This window comes from Capra hircus, chromosome 11 (assembly GCF_001704415.2).
Source record: "Capra hircus breed San Clemente chromosome 11, ASM170441v1, whole genome shotgun sequence".
Classification (NCBI taxonomy): Eukaryota; Metazoa; Chordata; class Mammalia; order Artiodactyla; family Bovidae; genus Capra; species Capra hircus.
Window position 1 is genome coordinate 67335077 of NC_030818.1, and position 26213 is coordinate 67361289.

Sequence of the window (26213 nt, forward strand, 5' to 3'; positions counted from 1 at the left end):
TCCCTGGGATTCTCCAGGCAAGAACACTGGAGTGGGTTGCCATTTCCTTCTCCACCACAGTTCTCCTAGAAGGCACTAAATTAAGAGTCAGGAAACCTGCTACCACCTCCAACTGGCCTTTCTACCCTAGACAAGGTCATTATCATGTCTGAGCACAACAGACATTACTGTCTGTTTCCCCACCTAGACTCGACTTCACTTACCAAACAAGTGCCAAGCCCGTCACCAATGCTGATTAAGTTAATCCTCATCTTGACAGTGAGTGGCAGGCGGTTTGTTATCCCCACCTCAGCCTTCCAGGGGGGTGTCACCCAGGAGGGGCGTGACAGAGGCTGTCCCCTCCCCAGCTCCGAGCTGCTGCTGTCCACCCCAGTGCTAGGTCTGCACCTGTGCTCTGACCCCAGGGCGCTCCTGGGCTGTTACTGACTATAGGAAGGGGCGCTCTCTGCCTCTCCCCCACCCTACCCCACCCCTGTCCCTCAGCTGCAATGGCCAAAGGCTGTGATGGTGGCTGGGGAGGGGCTGACCAAGGAAGATCTCTCTTCTCACTCTCATCGCCACCCCGCCCCCCAACCCCTACCTGCTTTTACTCCATCTTTAGCTGACAGATGTCAGAGTTTTGCTCAGCGGATCCTTTCAAATCCTTCTGAAGACATTGAGGAATCCAAATCTGGGTTATGAATGGAAATATTGATAGAAGAAGCCTGAGGGCTCCTAGTTTTGTCTCTGGTAAAAGTACTAGCTACAATTGCATGACATAATTAAACGGACCTCTGGGTTCATTCACCTTGTCTCTTGCCCACCCTGACCATCACTGATCCTGGAGGAAGGGAGAGAATAGTGGGACAGCCAGCCCTAAAGGAGATCTGAATGTACGTGGGGACTCGACCACAGGCATCAGCATCTCTTTCCCCAGGAAGGGAACTTTCCTTCAGCTTTAAAGGAAATGGGTTTCTCTAGTCTCCTGGTCTGGCCGGGCATATCTAGGAACATAGGACAGAACATGTAGTACAGTAAATCCCAACGCTGAGTTACCCATTAAAGGAACCTATCACAGATGGTCATAAAATTAGGACTTTCACATCTTGAAAGAAAGAGCTCTATCCAGGATCATAAATAAACTATAACTGAGGCTTAGGTTTATAAAGCTGTAAAAGAGGGCTGCTTGAACAAACAGGAATTCACAGTACTGGGTCACAAAATTAACTCGTGAAAGTCCGACCACAAACTTGGAGTTGCCGGCAATGTAATGGTAGCTGGTTTCTGCAGTTAGTGGGCCCCAATCAGAACCTAATGAGGTCAAGCCCTGGTTTAATTTCATAAAGTGTAAACTCATGGGAATTGGGGTGCTGGCCCCTAAATATGGCCTTATAATTCCTAAACCAACAGTGGAGCAGCAGATGACGAAACAAGACCAGTGCCTTCCAGAAGTTTCTCATCTAGTCAGGAAGCCAAGGCATTTACAAATAAAGCAATTATAGGATGCAGGCTTCGGAGTGTGGTGTAGACGGTAACTAGAGAATTCAGGGAGGAAAGCAAGGAATGAGTAGACGCTGGACTTTTCAGGGAAAGATGCGTGGAGGACAAAGGACCTGACTCCAGACTGAAAGATGCGGGAGGGGGCGTGTGTGCGAAAGCTGTGCTCCGGGCCTGCCCCCGTCGGCTCCCACAAACCTGCATCGTGCCCCTGCCATGACTCTCCCTGGGCCGAGTCTCCCTTCACACACTTGTATTTCCCTCTTGTCCTTTGGGAAATTGGTCCTTAAGGTCTACAGTCACACCCTCTTCATTCCCCACTCCCCCGGGCTCTTCCTCGAAAGGCCTGGAAAAGGAAACCCTGGCCTCTCAGGACACATCACATCCAGGATGGACAGCAAAGGATGGCATCCATCCTAAAGAAGGAAGCCAGGAAAAATCCACACTTCCTCCTCAGAGGAACCCCCAGAGTCATCCCTGTCGTGGTTATAATCAGGTTAAAATGAGCAGGACAAGGAGAAAAGGACAGCCTCAGAGGGGGTACCCCTCCTCAGCCCCCTCGGAAGGATTCTGTCAGCATCCAGGACACACAGTAGGGAGAAGAAGATGCCCCCATGGGCATGGGAAGTTTGGGAGAAGGCCAGGGCCCACAGGGGTGGCCAGCACCCTGCCCAGACGGGCAGGGGAGGGTCGAATGGGAAAGGTGATGCGGGGGGCGCGGCAGTCCACATACCAGAAGGAGAATATCATGAGGGGGAGAGGCCCTGTGCTCCCATCCCTTGCAGAGCCAAGTGTTGAGTGGAAGGCTCCCAAGCACCTATTAAGAATAGAACTGAAATCCATTGTTTCTGGGTGAAATGCCCTGTAAATATAAATTAGGTCTAACTGGTCCATTGGATAAGGAAGTTGTGGTACATATACACAATGAAATATTACTCAGCTATAAAAAGGAACACATTTGAGTCAGGTCTAATGAGGTGGATGAAAATGGAGCCAATTATACAGAGTGAAGTGAGTCAGAAAGAGAAATACAAATACTGTATAAACGCATTTATATGGAATTTAAAAAGACGGGAACATGACGATCCTATATGTAAGACAGTAAAAGAGACACAGATGTAAAGAGCAGACTTTAGGATTCTGTGTGAGAAGGAGATGGTGGGATGATACAAGAGAATAGCATTGAAACATGCATATTCAGTTCAGTTCAGTTCAGTCGCTCAGTCATGTCCGACTCTTTGCGACCCCATGAATCGCAGCACACCAGGCCTCCCTGTCCATCACCAACTCCTGGAGTTCACTCAGACTCACATCCATCGAGTCCGTGATGCCATCCAGCCATCTCATCCTTGGTCATCCCCTTCTTCTCCTGCCCCCAATCCCTCCCAGCATCAAAGTCTTTTCCAATGAGTCAACTCTTCACATGAGGAGGCCAAAGTACTGGAGTTTCAGCTTTAGCATCATTCCTTCCAAAGAAATCCCAAGGTTGATCTCCTTCAGGATGGACTGCTTGGATCTCCTTGCAGTCCAAGGGACTCTCAAGAGTCTTCTCCAACACCACAGTTCAAAAGCATCAATTCTTCGGCTCTCAGCCTTCTTCACAGTCCAACTCTCCCATGCATACATGACTACTGGAAAAACCATAGCCTTGACTAGACGGACCTTAGTCAGCAAAGTAACATCTCTGCTTTTGAATATGCTATCTAGGTTGGTCATAACTTTTCTTTCAAGGAGTAAGCGTCTTTTAATTTCATGGCTGCAATCACCATCTGCAGTGATTTTGGAGCCCAAAAAAATAAAGTCTGACACTGTTTCTACGGTTTCCCCATCCATTTCCCAAGAAGTGATGGGACCGGATGCCATGATCTTCGTTTTCTGAATGTTGAGCTTTAAGTCAACTTTTTCACTCTCTTCTTTTACTTTCATCAAGAGGCTTTTTAGCTCCTCTTCACTTTCTGCCATAAGGGTGATGTCATCTGCATATCTGAGGTTATTGATATTTCTCCCGGCAATCTTGATATTACCATATGTTAAATAGATGACCAGTGCAAGTTCGATGCATGAAGCAGGGCACCGAAAGTCAGTGCTCTGGGACAACCCTGAGGGATGGGGTGGGGAGGGAGGTGGGAAGGGGGTTCAGGATCGGGGGACACATGTGTACACATGGCTGATTCATGTTGATATATGGCAAAAACCATCACAATATTGTAATTATCCTCCAATTAAAAAAAAAATTTTTTTTAAGGAATAGAGCTGGTGGGTGTGTGCTTCCAAAGAGCAGGGTGGAAGTGCCCCAGCGGGGTGAGGGCTACTTTGAGGAGGCAGTTGTAGACGTTCCAGGTGTCTGCTCTGCATTATCCAGCTGGGTCCCTGGGAAGGGTGGAGAAAAGGCAGAATTCAAGATGCCTGTGTTGCAATAAAAGGTCCCCACGTTGTATTTCTTAAGAATCTAAGGGCACCCAAGCAGGTGCCACAGCACTGGAAGAAGAAGGCTTCCCTAGCCAAAGCAAAAGCAGGATAAACTGTCTGTGTCAGAGCGCTAGGGAGGCAGGGGCCTGGAGCAGTCGGCTACATCTACTGGTAACAACAAACCCACCTCTTCCTAGTTGTGGTTTAACCTTTCTGAGCCTCAGTTCCCTCATCTGTGAAACAGAACAGTTGATAATAATACCTGCCTGGCAAGGCTGTTGAGGAGATTAAATTCAATGACTTCTGTACTTGCCCTGACCCTGTGCATCCAGTCCCCTTCTCTTCCACACCCTTGATAGAATCTGGGGCAAAAATGAAGTTGAACAAATAATTTTGCAATGTAGTGTTGGCCTCAACAATTCAGGGTCTGTGTCCCTTACCAGCTCAAAGAAGTTATGGAATGAGAGCGCTGCCCCTTTCCCTTGGCAACTTAATTCTCTTAAAAGCCCCCAAGATGATAGCTTATCGTGAACAATGTCAGATTCATGATCTCCAAAGAAGATTTAGCTTCAGGACCAGGGACCAGGCTTGAGTATTCAGAGCTTTTCTGTGGCAGAAGTTTTATTACAGTGACGAAGAACAGAGAAAGCTTCTGACATAGACATCAGAAGAGGGACGAAGAGTGCCCCACCGGCTAGTCTTATCAAGGCCTTAGATACTTTTACCAGACCCACTCCCATAACATGCGTCTTAAGGTAACAAGAAGGTTCTTGTTAAAAAGGAGAAACATGTCTTTCAGCAAGATACATTGTTGTTATATAATCCTTCAGTTCAGTCGCTCAGTTGTGTCCGACTCTGCAACCCAATCACAGCATGCCAGGCCTCTCTGTCCATCACCAACTCCTGGAGTTCACTCAAATTCACGTCCATCGAGTCGGTGATGCCATCCAGCCATCTCATCCTCTGTCGTCCCCTTCTCCTCCTTAGTACAGGGCTTAAGGAAAAACATACCCTTGAGCAAGATGAGTTTTGTGTAATTGTTAGCGCTTGGCTTAAAGAAAATAACATCTTATGTGACTGAGGGCCCTGGACTCTATCAATCTACCTGAGAATTAACTCTCTCTATAGTAAGCCCAGAAGAAGGAAGTGGGGAGCTTATTTGTTATCAGGTCCTATTCTGCCGAGAGCACTGACGGAAACACTGGCAGACAGCATCTGCTTTCTGCAGGTTTCCTTCTGCCTGCTCCCTGCACTTCCCACCCGCCCTGTTACAAAACCCCACCAAGCATCAGCTCATGTTTCTTTTTCTCTGATTCTCTTTCAGGGACGCTGTATCAACTTCACCAGAGTCAAGAACAATCCGCCTGCCAAGTACCCCCTCAACAACGCCTACCACACCACCTCGCCGCCTCCTGCCCCCATCTACACCCCACCACCCCCTGCTCCCCATTGCCCTCCCCCACCTCCCAGTGCCCCCACCCCTCCAATTCCATCCCCACCTTCCATTCTCCCCCCTCCTCCGCAGGCTCCCCCTCCCAACAGGGCGCCACCCCCCTCCCGACCTCCTCCTAGACCTTCTGTCTAGAACCCACAGTTCATGCTCTGGGTTCTCTCAGAAACTTTGGGGAGGAGGCTCCTCTGTGGTGTTAGAACAAGTCTTTTCAGTTAGAGGGGGCTTCCACTTTGGAAAAGAGTGGTGATAACGCCCACTGACATTCACACACTATAAAAATTTGTTTGTAACACCAATACACCAACAATTGTGATCAGCAGAAAGAAATTGAAATTTTGAATTGCCTGAAAACCAGTGATGAGTCAACTACAGTCACAATTATAGCCACCAGCCAGCCATCATCTCTAGAAGGTTCCAGAGACAGTGAAACTGCTGAGATGCTCTAAGTGGGATTGGGTCTCCTGGAGACCAATATGAAAATCATTTCTCTGAGGGTGAAATGCAGCGTCAGATAAGAAGTCATGTTGCTGGGTTGCTAAGTGCTGCCTTCCCTCTTCCATACCACCTCTATCTCTTGACCTTAGACCTACGAACCAAGGAATCCTCTCCATGCCAGCCGGGAAGGTCAGAATCCTTCACCTACAACTTTGGGGAAAGATTAGGGTCCCCATTGTGACAAGAAGCTCAACATCAGACAGGTATCCAAAAGCATGTTCCGGGACTTGCAGAGGAATAAGAAGATATGGTTTATTTTCCTTCCAAATTCTCCCAGTTTCCAAGTGAGGAAGAGGGTGGTTGTTCACAGATGGAAAAGGTATGTTGCCATGTTGCTGTGTAAGTGAAATCAGGTGTGTGCATCGACAGGCGAGTACTGGTGGGAGCATCGGACAGTTTCTAAAGCTCACAGGCCATCAGTAGCTAGAGGTGGCTGGCTTTGGCCCAACATGGCCCCTAAATCAACAGACAATAGCATTGTCGAAGAGCAACTTGTTAATAATTTATGTTAAAAGAAAAATCAAGATTTGGCTTTAATGTAGATCACTTAAGATATGAAGAAGTGATTGATACTATTTTCCAGAGACAAATATGAGTTGATCTTCCCAAAATGGCATCACTAGCACCTACCACACAATTTCACTAATTTTGTTTTTCTTTCTTCATGAAGTTGTGCACCAGAGACTTCTAGGTAGAGCTGAGAGACAATAGTCCCGACATACTAAGGAATATATCCCCCCAAAAAAGCTGGTGCAAATATATTTCTCCTTGGCTTTTCAGCACACTGACAAATACTATCAGCTGCCTGAAATTCCCACCATGCCTGGGAACCACTCCACTCCTCCAAGTCTTTCTGAATCTGTTGTCACCAGGAAGCTATATAATCATTTTCTAAACATGAGACTTCATCACCCAAGGATGAAAACAGAAGCCATAGTTGAGAGTCTGCTGCACCAGCCTGTTCAAAATTACCTCCCCCTCCAACTTTCCACAGGTCTAAAAAGTCCTAAAACGCTTAAATCTTTTCAAGAATAAGGCAGAATATAAAGTAAATGCAAACTTGGTGCTTTGGGCTGTGGTCTCCAAAGATCTTGCAAGAACCCCCCCGCCCTGCCAAGCCAGTCTCATCCTTTCACCTTACTTAAAACAGAGACATAGGACCCAGCATGCATTGCAAACACACCAACGCTTGTAGCCAGGGCAGACATTGCTAATCAATCACAGCACATCTTCCAAAGAGCCCAGGATTCCCTCAGAATCTTCAGACCATAAGTCTGAAGAGCCACCAATCATCAGTTAAAATTGAAAGATAAATGATCCTTAATTGCCATCTCAACTTTAGAAAGCAAAAGTAAACAAGGATTGTGTGGGGGGATGGGGAAACCTTTGGACGTAAAAGGTACAGTCAGGGGAAAATAGATCTAGGCAGAGTGCCTTATTGGGGGACTACAGGCACTAAACGCATTGCTGACACCAAACTGACGCTTCCCCAGGCATACCTTGGGCCCTCCCTTCTTCCAGCCTGCCACTTCCAGAGATGCCCACAGCTTCCTCATAGAGCTAAAGTCAGAGATGTTTTCCAGGGCTCCCTCCCTCGCCCCCCCATCCTGGCCCAAATTATCTATTTTGAAAACATTAGGCTTCTTCTTCAGTACAGTCCTCCATGAAGCAGGTGTCAGAATGTCGCAGCAACCTGCAGTGACATTGCTGGACTCCAGAGACCCATTCCATAGGCAAAAGGGTTTCCCAGGCTCACAGCCCAGAGGCGTTGAGCCCCTGGCCACTGTTTTGACTGCTGGCGGTACAAAACAGTCCACCCCACACCACTGCCGCCTGGCTCACTGCGGCCATCAAAAAGTTAAAGCCAAGATGTTAACATTGTGCATCAAGACGGCAGGCATAAGGTGAGAATGTAACATTCAAGATCTCAACCATACATCAATCAGAAGCCCCTGTGCAGTTTCCAAGATGTTGTTTTGATAAACTTTTTGATGAAATGGGGAACTGCAAATACATGATGGTTTTGAAGAGGATTAGCAGGGTTTGTCCTTGAAACGGATTCTTCATGTAAACGCTAGTCATTTAGAATGACAGTGGAGGAGAAACTTCTATACTGTATGAATAAGGTAACATTTGAATAGTAGGCTATTACAGGCAGGAAAATTCTTTAACTGGTTTATAAGTCTATCCGTACTTGGGTCATTCCTTGTAAAAGGTAGCACACATATGATTGTGATCAGGAAACTGCACAAAATTATTCTTTTCTACCCTCATGTTATTGTCCTCCCGAAGTTTTTTGTTTTTGTTTTTAATAAAAACCAACTTTTTGTTGTATATATTCATATTCCATGTGTTAGATGGAAGCATTTCCTATCCAGTGTGAATAAAAGGAACAGTTGTAGTAAATTATTATAAGGCCAATGAAATTTCATGGCAGGTTATTCTACCAAGCTGTGCTTGTTGGTTTTTCCCATGACTGTATTGCTTTTATAAATGTACAAATAGTTACTGAAATGACGAGACCCTTATTTGCACAGCATTAAGAAGAACCTTGAGTGGTTACCTCTGTTAACGATCAGCTCACAGTGTCTGGCCTGTAGCTTGGCACATACTCCAGTGAGACACAAGGTCTCTTTTACCGGAGTCGAGAACAGAGCTGGTGGACATATTAATTAATAGTCTTGGATATCTGGCTGTGGATAACTTCACTGTATATATATCTAAGATGGGCAGAGACTATCTGGAAGTCTCATACACACTAAAATGCAAACACCAGGTCAGAAGAGGGAAATTAATCCAAGAATTAGGGGAAAAAAAAAAAAAGATGAAATACTGCACCACAGTTTCAGCCCAGTGCCAACTCAAAAAGAAATTAATGCTGTGTAAAAGTGGGTTGAATTAGGTTGCAAACTATAATAAAGATATATGCAGTAAAAAGCCTGTTAATGCACATCAGATGGGAATGGGATGTTCTAGTCAGTTGCATTTGCTAGTTATCCGAACTCTATTATATTATTGTACTTGGATAACCAATTTAAAAGAATTAGAATATGATGTTTTAAATACACTTAACATTAAACTCTTCTTCTAATTCTTTCTTCTGTCTGTGATAATTCAGAAGACATTATGGATCTTCAGTGCCTCTGAGTCATTGTTATAAAGATCAGTTATTGCTGTACCTGCTATAGAAGACTGGGCTAAATGTGTACGATGACAGACCTTGGAAGTTGCTTTTTTTTTTTAATAATAATAAATTCCTAAAATCAACTCTTTTACTGGTTGTCTCTTTGCTATGAAAATGAAGTACAGATTGCTCAAGTGCTTAACACTGTGATCATAAAAATGGCTATCATTCTGCAGATTAAATTATATTTCTCAAATTATTGTGTGCCTTCTACTATGTTGATTACTCTCTTCTTTAGCTGTCCAACATTCAACTTATATTTTTTGTAGGTAAAACGGTGTTTCTTACTAGTTCCCGAATCTGTTTCTTTATAAGTCCTCATTAAGCCTTGAGTTCATCTTAACTGGAATAAAACCATCTGAAAACAAAATCATTCCACAATTTCTTTCCAAGATTTCATTAGTATTCGACTTTAATAGCATTTTGGGCACATGGACTTCTTCAAATTACATTCTTCATTAAATCATTTTGAGATAATTGACTAGCCATTTGGAAGGAAAAAGAAGTTGGAGCCCTACCTCACTCCTTATACCAAAATAAATTCCAGCTATATTTAATTTAAGTGTAACAGATGAAACCAGGAAAGTACTAGAAGTAGAAAAAAATGTTTACTGTATGGAATGAAGAATTTTTAATCTCATATATTGCTTGCATTGCCAACCAACTTTCTTATAAAATAATTTCAATGATTGAGTGCTAAATGCTGAGTCATCCTCCAATGTATTATGTTGAATAAACAAAGAAACTATCAGGAATAAGATTATTGATCAAGTGCTAACTGCAAAGTTGAGCAGCAGGTGCAAAATTGTTCATTACTCAATCCAGTTTTCTACCTTCAGATAAATGTGTTTCCCTGGAGTCTCACTTGGGTGCAGAACAATTTAACACTTTGTCCATCTAAATACATTATAAACAAGGTCCATGTTACTTATAATTATCAAACATAGACCATAGAGTTGGCATATGCAAAACAAATGAAGTTATTCTGGTTACAATTGTATCATGTTGGCTTGAACCATGGCACCTCTATCCTGAAGTTATCATACCTAAACAGATTAGAAGCCTTTTAATTCCTCTGGGCATAAGCTTTGGTTCCTTCCTTTTTGCTCAATGTTAAAATGGTCATTTAGTTATATAAACCCTTCCTTCTCTACTTGGGACAGTATTAAATTTTGGAGTTAAAACTGTGCAACATCTCCTCTGTTTAGTTTCAAATGTCATTTCACAATGTCCTTATAAAGCAACAGCACCAGTTAACAAAATGCCTGAGTCACTGGAGAGTGCAGAGCAAAGCTCTGTTAAAAGATGTTCAATTAGTTGTGCACATTCAGTACTTTTTAGCCAGCATCTTTAGTTGAGAGATCCTTGTAAACATTAAAATGGATGCAACTCATAAAAGACATACTTCTTTTTAGTGAAGTGGCTTGCATTCTTGCAAAGCATTTTAAAAGTACAGGAAACACTGGTGCTAAGAGTGCAGAAAATGCTTCATTTTCTCCTGAAGAAGTCATAAGAGACCTGTCAACCACTCATCATTGACACCAAAAATGTGTACCCCCAAGATGAGTCATGGAAGATCTACAGCCTCCTATATTCACATTGTTTTAAAATACAAGCACTTTGGAGGTGTTGCCAACGTAGTAGAGTAGGAAGACCTTGAGCTCACCTTCTCCCGTTGGGCACACCAAAATTGCAACTATTTACAGAGCAACTGTCAATTAGAATGACCTGAATACTAGCAGAAAAGATTTCCCACAACTGAAGATGTACAGAAGGAGCCATAGTGACTTTGGGTCTTTTCACAGCACATGGGCTCAGTAGTTGGGCCCTGGCTTAGCTGGCTGCAGCCTGTGGGGCCTTAATTCTCTAACCAGGGATCAAACCCACATCCCCTGCATTGCAAGGTGGATGCTTAGCCACTGGACTACAGGGAAGTCCCCACAGTGACATCAGTGGTGGGAGCAAAGATGCAGTATAGTCAAGACCCATACCCATGGGTAGGTGATCCATTAACAGGAGGATAATTATAACTGCAAAAGTTCTCCCCAGAGGAACAAGGATTCCAAGTCCCACTTTGGGCTCCAGTCCCCAGGGGTCCTGCACCAGGAAGATGAGCTCCCAGAAGGTCTGACTTTGAAAGCCAATGGGACTTGCTTAAGGGAGAGCTAGAGACTCTTAAGGTGGTTTAGTCGCTAAGTTGTGTCCAACTCTTGTGACCCAATGGACTGTCACCCACCAGGCTCCTCTGTCCATGGGATTTTCCAGGCAAGAATACCAAAGTGGTATTTCCTCCTCCAGGGGATCTTCCCAACCCAGGGATAAAACCCGGGTCTCCTGCACTGCAGGCAGATTCTTTACCGACTCGGCTACCAGGGCTCTTAAGAGACATGCAAAACCTCACATACTCTGAGACCCAGTGCAGAGACAGTAATTTAAAGGAGCCTGGGTCAGGCCCACTTACTGATCTTGGAGAGGCTCCCAGAGAAGCAAGATCCAACAAGGACTCCCCTTGAGGACATAGTGTTGGCAGCAGTTATTTTTGAGGGCTTATTTTACCATGGTGACTTTGGGGCTGGCAAGCACAATTTTGGAGTCTTTCTCTAGCCTGTTAGCACCAAGGGCTTCTCTACTCACCAGTACATCAGCACCAGTCCTGGGGCCATTCGGGTTGAAAGGCCAGCAGCATAGGAACTAAGCCCTGCCCAGAAGTGGGCCAAGCACTAGCCCCAGACATCCTTGTCCATGCAGCCAGCCATACCAAGACCTAGTCCCACAAGACAGCAGGTTGGCAGCCCCTGCATGAAGCAGCACCTGGCAACAAACCAGGCCAAGGACCAGCTCTACCTGCCAGCTGCCCACAGTAATCAGTCCCATCATAACAGAAGGGCCCAGCATCCCACGCAGGGTCACTCTAGAGCATATAGCTCTGGTGACCAGAGAAGAGCATGCTTGCATTCTTGCAAAGCTGCTAGGTCCCATAAAACATCTCCTGTTCAAAGTGACTTCTCCATGATTAGAAAGCACAACAATATACCTAATACATGGAAAGTTAGGCAAATTGAAGGAACAGAGGACTATGTCCCAAATTAAACAAGATAAAATGCCAGAGGAACTTGGTGAACTGTAAATAAACAATCTAACAGATAAAGGGTTCAAGGCAATGATTATAAAAATGTCTAATGAACTTAGGAGAAAAATGTATGAACACAATGAGAAGTTAAAGAGCTAGAAAATATAAAGAAGAAATAACAGAACTGAAGAATATAATAACAAATAAAAATACACTAGAAGGCATCAACAGTAGAATAGATGAGACGGGAATATGTCAGCAAACTGGAAGACAGAGTAGTAGAAATCACCAAAGCTGAACAGAAAAAAAGAATTTTAAAACAGAAGTATAGTATAAGGGATCTCTGGGACCATACTAAGCATAGTAACAGTCACATTACAGGAGTCACAGAAGGAAAAGAGAAAGAAAAAAGGGCAGATAACTTAATTGAATAAATGATAGCTGAAAACTTACAGCTATCTGGGAAAGAGAACATGCCAGCAAGCACAGAACATCCCCAAAAAGATAAATCCAAGATCCGCACCAAAACTCATTGTAATTAAAATGGCAAAAATTAAAGAGAAAATCTTTTTTTTTTCCCCCTAGGAATCTGAGAGTTTTATTTAAGAAACTTCACAAAGCCCAGTTTGGCCTTAAGCTGCCCTCATGGTTAGTATTTCCTTAGCTCTCATTTACATCTTCTCAAAAGAGGTAAGAAAAAATTGGTAATTCTTTGCAGTAAATTCATGTTAGCTATTTCACACTTATCACAGCATCATTTGTAATAGGAAAGTTAGAAATAACCTAAATGCTCAATAGTGGCTAAGTGATAATCTGTGTGTCATGGACAGGTATAATATTTAATCATGAAAAGTGTTTATGGTCTAGTGTTGGGGGAAAGTAGAAAATATATATGCTTGGAATGCAGTTCTTTTATGAAAATGTATATGCGATGGGGCAGAAATCAAGCAGCAAGGGAAAGCCAACAAGGTATTTACAGGGGAACTCCCATAACATATCAGCTGACTTTTCAGCAGAAACCCTGAAGGCCTATCCCCTTCAATAAGCGCAGAAAAAAAATTCTGACAAAAATCAACATTCATTTATAAGAAAAACTCTCAACAAAGTTAGTACAGAGGGGACATACCAAATGCCATATATGATAGAGTCACAGCCAACATCATATTTAATGTTGAGCTGAAAGCATTTCACCTAAGACCAAGAACAAGACAATGATGCCCACTCTCATCACTTTTATTTAATCCAGAACTGAAAGGTCTAGCCACAGTGATCAGGAAAGGGAAACAAGCAAAAATAAACAAATGAAAAGCTTTTGCACAGCAAAGGAAACTATCATTAAAACAAAAAGACAACCGATTGGGATAGGATATTTGCAAATAATATCTTTTTTAAGACATTAATATCAAAAATATGCAAAGAGCTCATACAATCAATATCAAAATAACAAACAACTAGATTAAAATAGGGCATAAGACTTGGATAGATACTTTCCCAAAACATACAGATGGCCAAGAAACATGAAAAGATGCTCAGCATCATTAGTTATCAGGGAAAAGCATATCAAACCCATGATATCACTTCACATCTGTCAAAATGATTATCGTCAAAAAGACAACAGGGAAACCCTGGTGGTCCAATGGTTAAGACACAGTGCTTTTTCGCTGCTGGGGGCCCAAGGTTCAATCCCTAGTTGGGGAACTAAGATCCCACAAGCCTCATGGCACAGCCAGAAAAAAAGAGACAACAAATAAATGTTAGAGAGGATGTGGAATAAAGGGAAGCTTTGTGCACTGTTGGTAGGAATGTAAATTGGTGTAGCCACTATGGAAAACACAATGGAGATTTCTCAAAATTTAAAAACAGAGCTACCATACAATCCATCAATTCTATTAATTAGAAAAGATATATGCAACCTTATGTTCCTTGCAGCAATATTTACAATAGCTAATATGAAGCAACCTAAGTGCCCATCGATAGATGAACAGACAAATGTGGTATGTGTATACGATAGAATATTACTCAGCAATAAAAAAAGAATGAAATTTTGCCACTTGAAACAACATGAATGGACCTAGAGGTAGCATGTTTAGTAAAATCAGTCAGATAGAGAAAGACAAACACCACAGGATTTCACAGATATGTGGAATCTGAAAAACAAATGAACTAACATGGCAAAACAAAACCAGAGTCATAGATGTAGAAAACAAAGAGGTGGTTGCCATAGGTGGGAGGTGTGGAAGGATGTGAGGGAGATTAAGAGGTGCAAGCTTCCAGTTACAAAAACACTAAGCCTTGAGAATAAAATATACAACATGGGGAATATAGTCAATAATATTTAATAACTTTGTATGATGATGTCACCACTCAAATTGTGATCATTTCTTAACATATAAAAATTATCAGGGATTTCCCTGGTGGTCCAAGGGCTAAGATTCCCCACTCCTAATGTAGGGAGCCCAGATCTGATCCCTGGTTAGGGAACTAGATCCCACATGCTGCAACTAAGAGCTCACAAGCCACAACAAAGATCAAAACTCCCACATGCACAGCTAAAACCCAGTACAGCCAAATAAATAATGTAAATATATTAAAAATTAATTAATTAAAGTGAAATATCAAATCACTATTCTGTGCACCTGGAAATAACAGTGTGGTAGGTCAATCACACTTCAATTTAAAATATTAAATAAATATTAAATTTAAAATAATACATATTAGTTATGAAAAAGCAAATAAATAAATACAAGCCCTTTGACATTCTCTCTGCGAGTCCCACCTGAAACTTTACGTAATACAGAGTATATCTCTTCGCTTAAAACTATTTTAAAACAATTTACAGATCTCCTACTGTAAAAGGGGCTTCCCAAATGGCACAGTGGTAAGGAATCTGCCTGCCAATGCAGGAGATACAACAGACCCAGGTGTTCAATCCCTGGGTCAGGAAGATCCCCTAGGAAATAGCAACCCACTCCAGTATTTTTGCCTGGAAAAGTCCATGGACAGAGTCTAGGGTGGGCTACAGTCTCTGGGGTTGCAAAGAGTTGGGCATGACTGACACAAACACACACACATACACACTGTAAAAGACCAGTCTGAAATTGATGGTAATATGCATTTCCATCCAAGCTTTAAATATTCCCTGTGAACGCAGAGTGCCTCGTAGATTAAGGTGATGCAGAAGCAGTCACACTTGTCTGAACCTGAAGGATCAGGCTTCTCCCCAGCTGGGGCGGATTTCAGGTGACAGAGAAGCAAGCTTTTCTCTGCAGGGTTGGCCCTGGGGTTCACAAAGTAGGCTCCAAAGGGTGGGAAAGAAGACAATGGGAGACCCTCAGACAGGAATAGGAAAGGAGTGATTCCAGGCAAGAGTGGGAAAAAGGAAGAGCTGTCAAACCAGACTACAAATTTTCTGATAATGCACATCTGGAATTAATTCCAGTGTCAAAAAACTAGGGCCCGGAGGTGGGGGTGCTGATTCAGCTCTGTGGTCCTGCTGGCTTAAGACATCAGACACGAGAGTATGGTCGCTGTGCATGTGTGCTCACTCACTTCAGGTGTGTCCACCTCTGCGGCCCTGTAGACTGTAGACACCAGGCTCCTCTGTCCATGGGATTCTCCAGGCAAGAATACTGGAGCATGTTCCCACGCCCTCCTCCAGGGGATCTTCCCAGCCCAGGGATCAGACCCGCATCTCCTGTGGCTCCTGCAATTGCAGGCAGACTCTTTACCAGTGGGCCACAGTGGAAGCCCAACATGAGTACTAGGATGTAGCAAGTGAGCAAAGGATTATTCAGCTTTTGGCAGCAATAACTATACATTTGGGCAAGCCCTCGCTGAAAACAGTGCTGATAACTGATGGGACTGATCTGAGGGAAAGTCCAGACAGACCCTGTTCAGTTCCTCTCATTCCAAACGGTGGCCACGATGATGGACTTTAAGCTTCGGGTGAGTAAACCCAGCCTCAAGAATAGTAATGTGGCTCCCAGTCATCCCTTCGGGAAGAGAATTTTTCTTTCCTGCTTCAAATAGGCATGTGACTGTTTCGTAAAAAACTCCTTTCTAACACCACACCTGGCTGCCTTCTCCACTCCAAACAAAATTGGATATAACGAGCACCTCTTGGTGCTAACACAGAAATATTGTCAGTGTCTGTGTAACACATGTTTTGTTTCCATGGCTTTGCATTGTATGTTTCCATGAAGCTGAACAGACTTTCAGACACTCACATTTGTACCTGCTCTGATGACATAATCCCTGCTTGTGAGGAACAGACCTGCAGTGAGCTCCAGAAGTCAAGTCCATGTCTTACCATCGTCAGGCATTTCCATTTGCCCCATTAGAGCTGCCAAAACAAAGACTCCTTTTCAAAAACCTCTGGCCACTACACATATTACTGGCTGAGACTATCAGTTCTCTAAAATGCTAAACTTTTATATTTAGATCAGCATCTTCATAGGTTTTTCAATATTTGCTTTTAGGGGCTTCTTAAAAGATTATTATCTTTATTTAGTCTTGAACCATTAGTAAAAACAAATAGATCCCATTCAGCACTATGTCCTGGAGACAGTTTTATTGCTTCTAATTAATAGTAACTGGTAGTTGATTTTCTAAAAAAAAAATTTTATATATACATATATGTATATATATTTACCTTTGCAACTTAGTAATAGGAAAGAAGAAAAGCTTCCTTAACCTGATAAAATGTATCCACAAAAACTGCACAGACATTATATTTAAAGTTGAAGTATTAGGGGTATTTCCTTTAAAATAAAAAACAAGAAAGGATTCTAACCATCACCATTACTGTCCTAACCAGTGCAATAACACAAAGTTTTAAAAACAGTTATAAGAATCAGAAGAAAAAAACTGTCATTATTTGCAGATCATATAATGCATCAACTTAGAGGAGCCTGGCCAGCCACAGTCCACAGAGTCACAAATAGTCAGACATGACTGAGCAACCCAAATAACAACAGTGGATCAATATAAGAATCAACTTAAAAATTACTACAGCTAACAAAGGAGGTCAGTGAGCTAGACAGGGACATGACCAACACAGTCAATGAGCATACCTGTTAGTGCTCTGTCCATTCATAATAGAAATATGTATAAATTATTAAATTTTAAAATTATGTATAAATTATACACACATATATGTGTGTGTATATATATATATAGTAACTAGAAAAAACCTAGCCAAAAAATGTGCAGAACCTATAGAAAGACAACTATAAAACTTTATGAATTATCCTTCACAAAAAGAAAGATGTACTACATTTCTAAATGGGAAAACTGAATATGAAAAAGATGTCAGATCCCAACTACATAGAAAAAGATTCCAGATGGACTCTTAAAAAGGGAGAGAGAATGTAAAAGAAGTGTTCTTGCTTCTAATTAATGGTGACTGTTCATTGGCAGGCCTGTCCATGAACGGAAGGTTCTTGTTATCTTGCCAATCAACCCTCAGGGAAAATCAAGAAAAGGGCAAAAAGAAGAATGGAAGGCAGGAAAGAATTGTCTTCTCTATGGTCATAGCAAGAAGAAACAGAGAAAACTAAAAGGGTCCTCTCACCCCCTACACTCTGACACTAAAGTAGATTGTATATTAGCGTAGCCCTCCAGTAATAATTTATGCATATGGTGCCCAACCCACAGTACTTAATCAATTGTAGTTCAGTGAATAAATGTACAAATGAAGAATCCCAACAAGTCCCATGTTTAAGCAAATCAACAGAAGAAACAGCTGTATCTGAGACAATGTTTACTTTGAAGAACCAGCAGTGGTAAAGAGGTTCTTCCTTCCCCCCACTGCCTTTGAGCAAATATTCAAAGTGTGGGCTCTCACTGGGTGGTATTGAATAAATTCCTATGCAAATTCATTAACTCCATCCACTGACTGAATTACTTTTCAATGCATACACATTCCTTCACATTCTATGTCAGCTGAGGTCAAGTCCTTTTTGCCTGGGAGGAAAAATAAGAGTAGATGCCAGGAATTTAGGGTATGTGCCAAAAGGGAAAAAAGGCGCCAGCACTGGCAGTCACCAGAAGAATCAGCTCCAATTTCCCTTGTTTGTTTATCAAATGTCCTATCACAGGACCAGATTCCGTGCCACTCTGTAAGCGCATAGAGCAAGACTCAACAGTCTGTCATGGTTCATTGAGGAAATAGCAAGAATCCAGAATCAAGAGTCAAGCTGTCGTGATACTCATTAGTGCATTCGTCAACAAAGCAGCTGTTCATCTGTAGATCTGGGCTCTGATATTTCACAACTGCCTGAGCGGGCTTCCTTCAGTCCGTGATAAGTAGATCTCACCCCGGGTTGCTGAGCCTGTCACCTTCAGTCTCAAGGCTGCTTATGTTGTGCCTTTGGTAGATCACAAAAATGAACATTCGCGTTCTTCTTTGTCTTTCTTTATCTTTGAATGAGCAGTGAAGAGAGTTTCCGTATCCTCTCTTCCTGGAACAGTCTTCCCTGTTATTAACATCTTGCATTCAGTTCAGTCGCTCAGTCGTGTCGGACTCTTCGCGACCCCATGAATCACAGCACTCCAGGCCTCCCTGTCCATCACCAACTCCCGGAGTTCACTCAAACTCACGTCCATCGAGTCGGTGATGCCATCCAGCCATCTCATCCTCGGTCGTCCCCTTCTCCTCCTGCCCCCAATCCCTCCCAGCATCAGTCTTTTCCAATGAGTCAACTCTTGGCATGAGGTGGCCAAAGTACTGGAGTTTCAGCTTCAGCATCATTCCTTCCAAAGAACACCCGGGGCTGATCTCCTTTAGAATGGACTGGTTGGATCTCCTTGTGTTGCAGGAAGAAGGACTCCTTCCAGGGCCCGAAACTGGGCTATTGTCTAACACTCAGAAATGAATTGTCCGAGGCGACACATACGCTGACAAAGCAAGAGATTTTATTGGGAAAGGGCACCCGGGTGGAGAGCAGTAGGGTAAGGGAACCCAGGAGAACTCCTCTGCCACGTGGCTTGCAGTCTCGGGTTTTATGGTGATGGGATTAGTTTCTGGGTTATCTTTGGCCAATCATTCTAATTCAGAGCCTTTCCTGGTGGCACACGCATCTCTCAGCCAAGATGGATGCTAGCGAGAGGGATTCTGGGAAGTGGATGGACACGCGCTGTCTCCTTTTGACCTTTCCCGAACTCTTCTGGTTGGTGGTGGCTTATTAGTTCCGTATTTCTTATCAGGATCTCCTGTCATAAAACAACTCATGCAAATGGTTACTATGGTGCCTGGCCAGGGTGGGCAGTTTCAGTCCATGTGCTTCCCCTAACAACTACCCCCTGAGAGACTTCATACTCAAGATACTTCTTGGGAATTGCGGCGGAGGTCTCTTTCTTCTGTAACTTCTTCCTGCTGTGCATGGACGTAGGCCTGCCTAGCAGAGCAGAAGTCTCTCTCTCTACATGATCTAAGTTGGGGTGTTCCACATCTGAAACCAGCTTCCACCCTTGTAGTAACAGCAATTTAGTTGGCCCCTCTCAGAGATGAAATAGACAAGGGCCAAACAGGAGACCTAACAGGATGGTCATCTCTGGTCCCCGGAAACAAAAGGCAACATTTGGGGTGAGGGTTGCAGGGTTTGTGACCCTTTCTGATTGGTTGGTGGTGAGGCAACAGAGCTGTGCTCCAAGAATCTTGTGTTCAGTCTGAAGTTACCATCCTCCACCTGGGTGGGGGCTCAAAGACATTGTTATGCATATTTCTTTGAGTAGGAACCAGGACTCTGTCTGAGGCTGTACCAACCTTTGATTGTTTCTGTTTTTGTATCCCCTCCCTTCCCTGATTAGCAATTGTTTGAATCCAGCTTTGGAATTCAGGGAAGGTCAAGGAGGCTGAATGAAGCCTATATCCTACAGATAAGAAATGGAGAACACAGAACAGATCTGTACTCCACAGCCCCACAGAGTCCTGCTCAGTTTTAATTTAGGGAACCGGGCAACTATGACTGTGATAACTTCCTGTCAAAATGGGGCATAGGACTGCCTCAGCTTGGAGTATAGACACTGAATTGGAAGTATTTCTGAGTTCCAAGTTCTAGATCTGAGTCTTGTATGATTAAAATCCTAATCCCTTGGTCTGCCATTTTGGTGTAACAGACCCAATTAGAAGTAGTTGAAGGAGTGATAATTGGAATTTAGTAGACAAAATAAATCTCATTTCTTTTTATAAGAATAGGCCTGAAACCCAGTCTGGACCTGGCACTTCAGGGAGACTTGTAGCCATGTAGCCAGTTGCCTAGTTTTATAAAAAGCAATAAACTGTGGAAAACTCTAAAAGAGATTGGGAATACCAGATCACCTGACCTGCCTTTTGAGAAACCTGTATGCAGGTCAGGAAGCAACAGTTAGAACTGGACATGGAACAACAGACTGGATCCAAATAGGAAAAGGAGTGCGTCAAGGCTGTATATTGTCACCCTGCTTATTTAACTTATATGCAGAGTACATCATGAGAAACGCTGGACTGGAAGGAACACAAGCTGGAATCAAGATTGCTGAGAGAAACATCAATAACCTCAGATATGCAGATGACACCACCCTTATGGCAGAAAGTGAAGAGGAACTAAAAAGCCAATTGATGAAAGTGAAAGAGGAGAGTGAAAAAGTTGGCTTAAAGTTCAACATTCAGAAAACGAAGATCATGGCATCCGGTCCCATCCCTTCATGGGAAATAGATGGGGAAACAGTGTCAGACTTTATTTTGGGGGGCTCCAAAATCACTGCAGATGGTGATTGCAGCCATGAAATTAAAAGACGCTTACTCCTTGGAAGAAAAGTTATGGCCAACCTAGATAGCATATTCAAAAGCAGAGACATTACTTTGCCGACTAAGGTCCATCTAGTCAAGGCTATGGTTTTTCCAGCAGTCATGTATGGATGTGAGAGTTGGACTGTGAAGAAGGCTGAGAGCCAAAGAATTGATGCTTTTGAACTGTGGTGTTGGTGAAGACTCTTCAGAGTCCCTTGGATTGCAAGGAGATCCAAGCAGTCCATTCTGAAGGAGATCAGCCCTGGGATTTCTTTGGAAGGAATGATGCTAAAGCTGAAACTCCAGTACTTTGGCCACCTCAAGCAAAGAGTTGACTCATTGGAAAAGACTTTGATGCTGGGAGGGATTGGGGGCAGGAGGAGAAGGGGACGACCGAGGATGAGATGGCTGGATGGCATCACTGACTCGATGGATGTGAGTCTGAGTGAACTCTGGGAGTTGGTGATGGACAGGGAGGCCTGGCGTGCTGTGATTCATGGGGTTGCAAAGAGTCGGACACGACTGAGCGAGTGAACTGAACTTAAGTGAAGGTTACTAGCTTTCAGCAGACATTGTTTTGAGAACGGTGGCATCCAAGCCTGACACGACTCAGAAAACTCAAGTGTTTAGCGATACAAGGTCTAATCTGAAAGTACACCCATAGCATCACCTAGTTATTTCCCAGGATATTTGAACCATAGTTACTCTATTTTGACTTTTAATTGTAAACTTTTCCTTAATAGCCAAAGCAGATTTCACCATTATATGAGAAGATGCAAGAATTGGGACTCATAAAATCTTCTCCTGAACAGATCTATCTGAAAGCCTGTTCTGCCAGTTTTTCCCAGAGCACAGAGTGCCTCATTCCTGATTTTCACCCTGAATTCCTTTCAGGGGCGTTGAAAGTCAGCAGTTGCACCAGGCCTCCCTGTCCATCACCAACTCCTGGAATTCACTCAGACTCACATCCATCAAGTCCGTGATGCCATCCAGCCATCTCATCCTCAGTCGTCCCCTTCTCCTCCTGCCCCCAATCCCTCCCAGCATCAAAGTCTTTTCCAATGAGTCAACTCTTTGCATGAGGTGGCCAAAGTACTGGAGTTTCAGCTTTAGCATCATTCCTTCCAAAGAAATCTCAGGGTTGATCTCCTTCAGAATGGACTGGTTGGATCTCCTTGCAGTCCAAGGGACTCTTAAGAGTCTTCTACAACACCACAGTTCAATTGATTATCCTTAGTATGATTTAATTGTTTCCGACACAGAGGAGACTTTAAACCTAAATTACTATAGCCTGGTGTTATCTATATAAATCCATTCCATAATTGTGGGAGATTTTCCCCTCCTTTGCGGAATTGTTCCCATTGAGTTTGGATAATAGAAAAAAGCTCAAATTTATGGCCAAAGTCAGAGCAGGCATTATTAATTGGCCTGGTGAGGGGATCCTATCTAGTAATATCACTGTGACCTGAATATGACTATAATTTTTTTTTTTAAATAAATTTTCTCAGGGCCAACCAGTTAGAGTTTGGTAGTAGAGAAATTTACCAAGGTAACCCAGAACTAGACAGAAGTAATTGGCCACAAACCCAACAATTGGATTGATTTTTAAAACTAGCATAGAATCAGGCCTATGATAGAAAAGCATTTGATTTATATGCAAAGGTCTAAGTCAAGAAAACATAAATGATCATTTGAATCAGGTCCATCATCTTGGGGAAGCTGTCTACCTCTGATGTTGTCGTCTTCTCCTCCTGGTGTAGTGTAGTTTCTCCTGATAAAAAAAAGTCCTTCCATCCATGTTGGAGACAGTCCCTTAAATTATGTCTTCTTCCAGTCCTGGTTGGAGGTCATGAGGCATCTGATCTTCATCCAAAGATAGATTACTGAAATAAGCTTCAGAAACAAACTTAGGGTGTTCTTCAAGAATTCAATTAAATTTTACATTAATATCACATAACAGCAAAGAACGGTCTAAGAGATGAGTCTTACTGGATGCAAACTGTTATGCCCAAGTCGCGAAATCTCCCAACGACCACCAGGGAGCCGATATCCGATGCAAAAGGAAGAGAGTTTTTTATTACCAAGCTCGAGCTGGAGCTCCCACCATTACCTATAGCAGCAGCTATAGGGAGGAGCCCTGGGTTTTGGATTACATAGCTTATATAGGGAGTATACATGGAAAAAAAGGATTTCTAGGTAGGGGGACGTCTGATTGGTCACTTTCTTTTGAAGGGTTGTGTGTTGGTTCTTGATTGGTCCCTATTGTCTAGGTAGACCACAAGTTCCTGAGCATTAAGTCAGGAGATTTTGGTCTGGGGTCTGATTGGCTCATGGGTGGTGGGGTGAGGTCAAGGGATTTCCAAAGGCTCTTTTCCTGGAACCTTACAAAATGGAGTTTTTCTTTTAACAAAATGGAGCAGTTCAGGTTCTTCACAGACCTCCATTAACAAACTGGGATTTAACATTTTTGAAATATCTTTTTCTAATTAAAGTTACCCTTATTTTTATTTTTATTAAATATAACCAAATTAAGGCTAGTTTGTTTGCAAAATAGGTATGTTCTCACTAATTCTGGTCTGATGATTTATATATCCATAATTGATTATAGACTTTTTATTTTGCTGAAACATTTATAGAGTCTCAGACTGAACTTTTAAAATAAAACAGGGCTGGGAAACTCACACCAAAGGCTTATCACAGATTTTGTCTAACAAATCTAGGTGAATTCTTCCCTTTTTAAGGTCTCAAAAATTTCTTGAGATTTTTGTACCTGTGAGATAACCTTCCTAACTCATTTGATAAACTTACTCGAAACCTAAGAACTTCCAAGGGAGGAATCAGATAGAAAATATAATTGTTTTGTATATAGAAAATATAATTTTACCAAAGTATTGTCATAATTAGTTTGAGAGGAAGAGTTTCCCTACTCCCTGAAAACATAAGATTCAAGCCCATAGTTTTTCAGATAGAAACCATAAAAGTTATAAGCATATTCGCTGGTTCATTCAGTCCTTTTGTTAACTTTTGTGAAGTCATCAGGTTTTCCATTAGAATACCAGGACATATCAGAATGTTAAAAACTGCATATAATTTCTAGGATATCTGTATTAGTAATTTTACCATACATTATAACATAAGCAGATTTACTATTCATTTGATAATCTTTCCCATGTAATTTAACCAACCAAATAAACACAGTTTAATATCTCTCTTTGGGATGTTCCAGGGGCCCTCTGAAGCACCCCAAAGTTAGCTAGAGATCAAAAGAATTTCAAAAGAGTTCTGTTTAGGAAGTTTTATCAAAAAGATCAAGTAAAAGGTGTAAGACCAAAGGGGCATGATGAGCCACCCCTCCTCTCTCCTGCTGGCGGGGGAAGTCCCTAATGGAAGGAGCCTCCCAGATCCTGGGAACCAAAGACAGCACACTTCGCCAGCTAAAGCCGCCCCACCCCAGCCATGCAGAAGGACCTGTCAGCCCACGACGCCTCGGCCTGGCGACCTATCCGAACCCGCGTCCATTAACTGTACCTTTTTTGGGCAATCTAGCCTGACCATCCACCACAACGAACACATATAAACCACTCTCCAGCACAAGCTGGGCACGGACATCCTCGACCTGCCTCGCTTAGGTCCGGGAACCCCTCCCGGGAGCGCTTCGCCATTAAAAAGCCTGTTAGACACTCTTTTAGTGTCCTGGTCGTCTTTACCTAACAAAAGGGTTTAGAACATTTGATCAGATTTAGTCAATGTTGACGGGTGTAACATTTAGCTTGCTGATATGTCACAATAGGCCGAAATACCAAGGCTCAAGGTCTAGTGAAAGTCAGCTCCGCCATCTTGGACCTGCTGCTGCTGTTGCTAAGTCGCTTCAGTCATGTCTGACTCTGTGCGACCCCATAGATGGCAGCCCACCAGGCTCCCCCATCCCTGGGATTCTCCAGGCAGGAACACTGGAGTGGGTTGCCATTTCCTTCTCCAATGCGTGAAAGTGAAAAGTGAAAGTGAAATCGCTCAGCCTTGTTCGACTCTTAGCGATCCCATGGACTGCAGCCTACCAGGCTCCTCCGTCCATGGGATTTTCCAGGCAAGAGTACTGGAGTGGGGTGCCTAGTAGGCTGTAACCAGTTTTCTTATGGCTGTGTCATTCCTAACAAAATCAATTTATCTAACTAGTTGTAATCCAATTTTAGAAAATCCTGATCATGCATCACTCTTTTTAGTATTTTATCATACCGTTGTTTTTTTTTTTTTACTGAAAATATACTTCCTACTTTCCTTTAGCAACCCATAACTAACTTTTATATTAGCATTTTATAGATTGGTGAGCATAAATATCAGCGATAATTTCTAAAACCCTTGCTTTCTTAGAACATTTTAGGATGGCACCAAAAATTATTCATTTATAGTCCCAAATCTCTTTACTTTCTCTGTAAAAGGAAATTAGTGTTTAGTCGTAAATGTTTCAAAATCTTATTTAATTTGGAAATGACCTAACTATTCAATAGACTTTCAACACTTAGCACAACCCTTGGAAATTTAAGTTACGCCAATCTGGAGAGACTATTTTAGACATATATTTTTAAGAATAATTATTCCTAATAGAGTTTATATAAAATCTCATAACTCATTTACATTTTTTAGAAGTTTCTTCACTTGAGGTAATTTCCTTGTTGAAAAACTTGTGACAGATATAATATTTAACTTAAACCTAGGTACAATAAAAATATTCTACTTAACGTTAATTACTCTAAGACATGTCTATATTAGATAGGTCAACAATATCAGGTATTTAACACTGAATATTTCCCAGTTCACATGAACCTGGAATTTACTGCTTAATTTAGAATTACTTGATATGTAAGCACTTACCTTTTCTTAAGCCAAATAAATAGAGCTCATTGACAAACTAACCTCAAAAATATTACCCAGAGACAAAGACATATCAAGACATATTTAGACAGACACAGTGTAAGATCTAGCTTCAAGTCTTTTTTCCCTTTTTCCTCAGTTCAGGAGTTAGAGATGGTCTAGATAAGTGTTCCTGAGAGCCCTGGTCTCAAGGCACAGGGAAAGAAAATCAAGTTCTAACAAAACGGCAGCAGGTCTAAACCAAATGGTGGCCAGACAAAGCAAAATGGCCATCAAAGATCACAACACAGAACACAGTTAAAGCACACAAACATAAACCTGGCAGCCCTCATCAAAGTGAAAGCGAAAGTGAAGTCGCTCAGTCGTGTCCGACTGTTCGCTACCCGTGGACTGTAGCTCACCAAGCCTTTCCGCCCATGGGATTCTCTAGGCAAGAATACTGGAGTGGGTTGCCATTTCCTTCTCCAGGGGATCTTCTCAACCCAGG

The 26213-nt window shown here is 42.6% G+C and overlaps 1 protein-coding gene and 1 long non-coding RNA gene across 2 annotated transcripts in view; one reads left to right on the forward strand and one right to left on the reverse strand.

The window, feature by feature from the left end:
* Window positions 1–9100, forward strand: part of ANTXR1 (anthrax toxin receptor 1) — a 260409-nt gene extending 251309 nt beyond the window's left edge. The window contains exon 18 of the mRNA XM_013967784.2: window positions 5210–9100. Within this exon, the coding sequence (XP_013823238.1) occupies window positions 5210–5470 (261 nt within the window). The 3' untranslated portion in view covers window positions 5471–9100. The remainder of the gene's footprint in view (window positions 1–5209) is intronic.
* Window positions 3691–26213, reverse strand: part of LOC108637152 — an 83774-nt gene continuing 61251 nt past the window's right edge. The window contains exon 3 of the long non-coding RNA XR_001918820.1: window positions 3691–3846. This is a non-coding gene — a long non-coding RNA (uncharacterized LOC108637152). The remainder of the gene's footprint in view (window positions 3847–26213) is intronic.